General features: G+C 49.6%; 1 protein-coding gene across 1 annotated transcript in view; it reads left to right on the top strand.

Annotated features, from left to right (window-relative positions):
* Window positions 1-263: 263 nt before the first annotated feature.
* The window catches only part of sh3gl2a (SH3 domain containing GRB2 like 2a, endophilin A1), a gene marked incomplete at its 3' end in the record, with an annotated part of 42,481 nt that continues 38,220 nt past the window's right edge, over window positions 264-4,524 (top strand). Inside the window, exon 1 of the mRNA XM_083693257.1 lies at window positions 264-373. Coding sequence (XP_083549383.1) covers window positions 329-373 — 45 coding nt within the window. The 5' untranslated portion in view covers window positions 264-328. The remainder of the gene's footprint in view (window positions 374-4,524) is intronic.

Here is a 4,524-nt window from a genome sequence, read left to right as displayed (position 1 = left end):
GATTACAGCGTTTTACCGTGCCTTCGCGTGCTGTGTTGTGTGCCCGGTCGCAGAGAAGGGCTGAGCATTCACACTGGAGCTTTAAGGGGCCTGGCTACGGAGGACTACGTCACTGGCGTGTCGGCATGTGGGTTTGACATTCACTAGCCTGATCACGGCTGGACTCGGCCCCCGCTCATAGGAGATTCCCGGTGGTTAACGGCAAGCAACACAGAGGGGTTTGCCTCGGCAGCTATACCATCCCACGCAGTTAGGACCGTGATCCCAACACACACATACCAACACACCAGTTCGTAATCAATCTAGAATCGCCGTGTAAACAGGAACCATGTCTGTAGCGGGGCTGAAGAAGCAATTCCACAAAGCCACTCAGGTAAGACATCGCTGTCTTATCCCAATCGAAGATATGCTTGTCTTTTTAATGCATCGAGTCGCCTACATCGAGTTCATTTGCAGGTTCAAGGGCATTTGAATATGCTAGTATGCATGCTAGTATGATGAGGCATCGCTGGGATTAACATAACGGTTTCTGGCTCGCCATGGGGTCGGCTACGTCACTCGGTCGTGTGTAAGCTTCTCTGAAACATATTCTCTTCGTGGTGCGTCTTGACTTAATGCGGATTAGGCTATTGGGGAGAATGCGCTGTTCTTAGCTCAAGTGCACTATAGGGTCTATCTGCTCTATGGTGTTCGAATCCCTCCTTAATTAGACTCATTTAAAATGACTGTCGCGGCGTAGCGATGCGCCACCAGCCGGGTTATAGGCCTATCGGTCTGAAAAATCATTGAAATCTAATGCAGAGTGATTTCAGACAGCGGGAAAACAAATGAGAATTGTTCTTACGATAATCCCGTTTGGTCGCCGCAGGCAGGACAGATGGCATGAAAATGTGATGATGGCACGGCGACATCATCAGACCCTCTACCCTTCAGATGACTTTCCGCCTGGCACCAAAAACCCCGAGCTCAGAACCTGTCGATCACGATGGCTACATTGCGTTTTCATTATCAATCACGTTTTAATCAGCGTTTTTTTGTTGTTGTTGTTGTTGTTTTTTACCGTACGGGGAATACCGGTGCGTTATAAAGAGTCGTTACGTAACCGTTAAGTGCGTCCCTATCGGAAATCCCTCTTTACCTCAACGGTTGCGCGCATTGACCTCGCCGCCCTCTATGTACGCACGCCTCGGACTGGCCAGTGCTGTCCTGCCAAACACAGTAGTCAATCTCATTCAGCCAGAGTCTAGTCTTCCCAACACCCCGTCGATACCGAAATCACCAGTTTTAGCCGTTAAAACGTTAAACGATTTTAAACGTCAAATGCTAATGACACATGGAAGCAGACCAAGTAGGCCAACAACACACTAGAACTTGAGGAAGTCTTCTACAATCTAGGGTCCACCCCAATCCTTTAGTGAGTTAGTATTTATCTTGTTTACGAATGAACAGAAAGCGAGGCCAAATCGTGTATTAAACTATTTTGACGGATTGAAGACGCCGTCAATTGACAGCGGCGGTTGCGCATTGCTTCTCTCTGTGCACCTCTCGTAACGGTTGTCCGTGAAGTGTTGGGAGTGGGAGATTAATGACTAAGGGCGTGTGCTGCACTACAGCCCTGAGCGGTTTGGTTCTAACGGAAGGGCTTACGTTTGATCTCCAGGCTGAGCCCAGAGCCACAGGAGGGATGCGGGGGAGGGCGGCAGGGTCGGGGCTGACACATGGGCTCTCCGAGGGCTCGCAGCTCCGGGCAGCTCACAGCAGGAGGCAGAGAGCACAGCTGACTCACACCCTACTGTCACATTGGCCCATCTCTGTCACACTGGCAAACACACACACACACACGGTGCACACACACACACACACACACACACACACACACACACACACACTTACATTAGTCATCAACAGACAGTGTTGTTATATGTCCATGTATAGTCACTTGATAAGGGAACAGAGATAACTGTGTATTGCAGATTAGCTGTTTGGACTTCAAGACTTAAGTTCGGTTCAATAAAACTTTATTGTTTCTGAAGGGCAATTTGAGTGCACCATTAATGACTATTTGAAAGACACTGTTAATGTTCAGTAGATCTTGAACACTGACGCTGTCGTTTCACAATGAGTCATTGAGTTTGATACTTTGCATTGAGAGACAGAAGGATCCTAACATATCCAGACCTGGGTTCAAACAGTATTTGAAATGATTTCAAATCATTTCAAAAACTTAGCTCTGCTTGATTCAGTTTGGCTGGCCATATGACACCAATGGAATATTTCCACGGGTGCAATCCCCGCCCATCAGGCACGCCAGGTAGGCCAAAGCAAACGCAATCAGAGAGATATCCACACGTCATGTTGTTGGGGGTAGAGGCTGTCATTGTGACTGAGTCTGTGTTGTCACCCACCTGTCACCCAAGGTGGAGCTGTCACTGGAGGCTGTGTGGCCCTGTGGCAGGCCTTATCTCCCCCCTGCAGATGCATGTGTGTGTGTGTGTGTGTGTGTGTGTGTGTGTGTGTGTGCTTGCACGTCTATCTCTGTGTCTGTGTGTGCGTGTGTGTGTCTGTGTGCGGGTGTGCATGCCCATCTGTGTGTGTAGTGTGGTGTGTGTGTGTTTTTGTTAGATCTATGGGTGTATATGCAGTTATCTTGGTTGAAGTGTGTGTGTGTGTGTATTGGGCGAACCTGTCTGAGTGTGTATGTGCACTTCTATTGCCATTGCTGTGTCACTGACTGTGTATATTTGTGTGGGGACCTCACAAATTTGTGTGTGTGTGTGTGTGTGTGAGTGATTACATTGGCTCCAGGCTGCAGCCCCCCCCCCTCCTAGTCTCAGTCTCCCAGTGACAGAAGGGTTCCCTGGGTCCCCATAGCCCTCTAATCCAGCCAGGATCAGACCTCAGGCTCACACACACACACACACACACACACACACACTGATATCTTTTTATCAGATTGCCTCTAGTAATTATCAGATAGCCTCTAGTAATCTGGGGGTAACTGCTATGGCCTAGCATGGAGTAGAGGAGAGGGGGATGAAGGAGGAGAGGAGAGGAGAGGGGGATGGGGGAGAAGGAGGAGAGGAGAGGAGGATGGGGAGAAGGAGGAGAGGGGGATGGGGGAGAAGGAGGAGAGGAGAGGAGGATGGGGAGAAGGAGGAGAGGAGAGGAGGATGGGGATAGGGAGAAGGAGGAGAGGAGAGGGGGGGTGGGGGGAGAAGGAGGAGAGGAGAGGGGGGATGGGGGAGAAGGAGGAGAGGAGAGGAGGATGGTAATCGGGAGAAGGAGGAGAGGAGAGAAGGATGGGGAACGGGAGAAGGGGGAGAGGAGAGGAGGATGGGGATAGGGAGAAGGAGGAGAGGAGAGGAGGATGGGGGGAGAAGGAGGAGAGGAGAGGGGGATGGGGAACGGGAGAAGGAGGAGAGGAGAGGGGGATGGGGGTAGGGAGAAGAGACCCGAGGAGCGGTGAGGGTCTTATGGTCTTACCAGAGGTCGTGGTGAAGGTCCGTTGTGTATTACAGATGTATTGCATCATCTAGGAGTCGGACAAGGACAATGTTTGGAGGTTAAGGAGGACAAGCTTTAGAAGGAGGTGTGAGTCTATTGGGTGGGGTTGGACATTGATGGGGATAGATTAGATTGATGGGCATGGATGCCTTTGGCACACACACACACACACACACACACACACACACACACACACACCCACACCCACACACATACCCCACATCAAGGGGTCAAAGTACATTGAGACACAAGTGTGATATCTCACCATGTCATTACAATAAGTCAGAGTGCAAGACATTTATTGGACTCCATCGGGTCTGGAGTCAGTGTTGTTGTTGGGCTCATCGGGATCAAGCATCAGGGTCTGTAGGTGAAATGAGCTGTTTCTAAATCAGTTCTTACCGGTAGGTGCTGGCGTGTTACTGATCTGCCTGTCCTCCAAGGCAGAATTGGCCTGAGATTCACCAACGCTGATTGCTAATTAGCTGTAGTGATGTGATTGTGTGGCAGATGCTTTGTGGTGTATTTTTATTTTTTCCTACTCCCCCCATGCTGGCTAATATCACTTTTTCATTACCGTTTTTTTATGGAGCAGGACTCCAAACTGGCCATAAAAAGCAATGTGGGATTCCTTTGCTGAGGGATTTATACAATGCATATGCAATCACTCAAACGCACTCACGCACGCACGCACACACACACACACACACACAATTTTTCTCTCTCTCTCTCTCTCTCTCACACACACACATACACACACACACACACACACAAGGGCAATGGGCTCTGTGCAGTGCATTAATAACGGGTGCCATTTTAAAAAGAGGAGAGGCACCAAGCATGAAGGTGAAAGCAGGCAGGTCTCCCTCTCTCCCTCTCTCACTTCCTCCCTCCCTCCCTCCCTCCCCCAACCAAGCCAACCATTATGTCTCTAATATGAGATCACGCTCTGCTCGCTGAAAAAATGCAGTTTTGTTCTAAAAATAGGATCAATGAAGCACTCTGGCATTGTCTCTTCTT

Source organism: Argentina silus (genome assembly GCF_951799395.1).
Source record: "Argentina silus genome assembly, chromosome: 21".
In the NCBI taxonomy this organism is placed as follows: domain Eukaryota; kingdom Metazoa; phylum Chordata; class Actinopteri; order Argentiniformes; family Argentinidae; genus Argentina; species Argentina silus.
The sequence above is the reverse complement of the archived record's forward strand: the minus strand, read 5'-3'. Positions and strand labels throughout refer to the sequence as shown.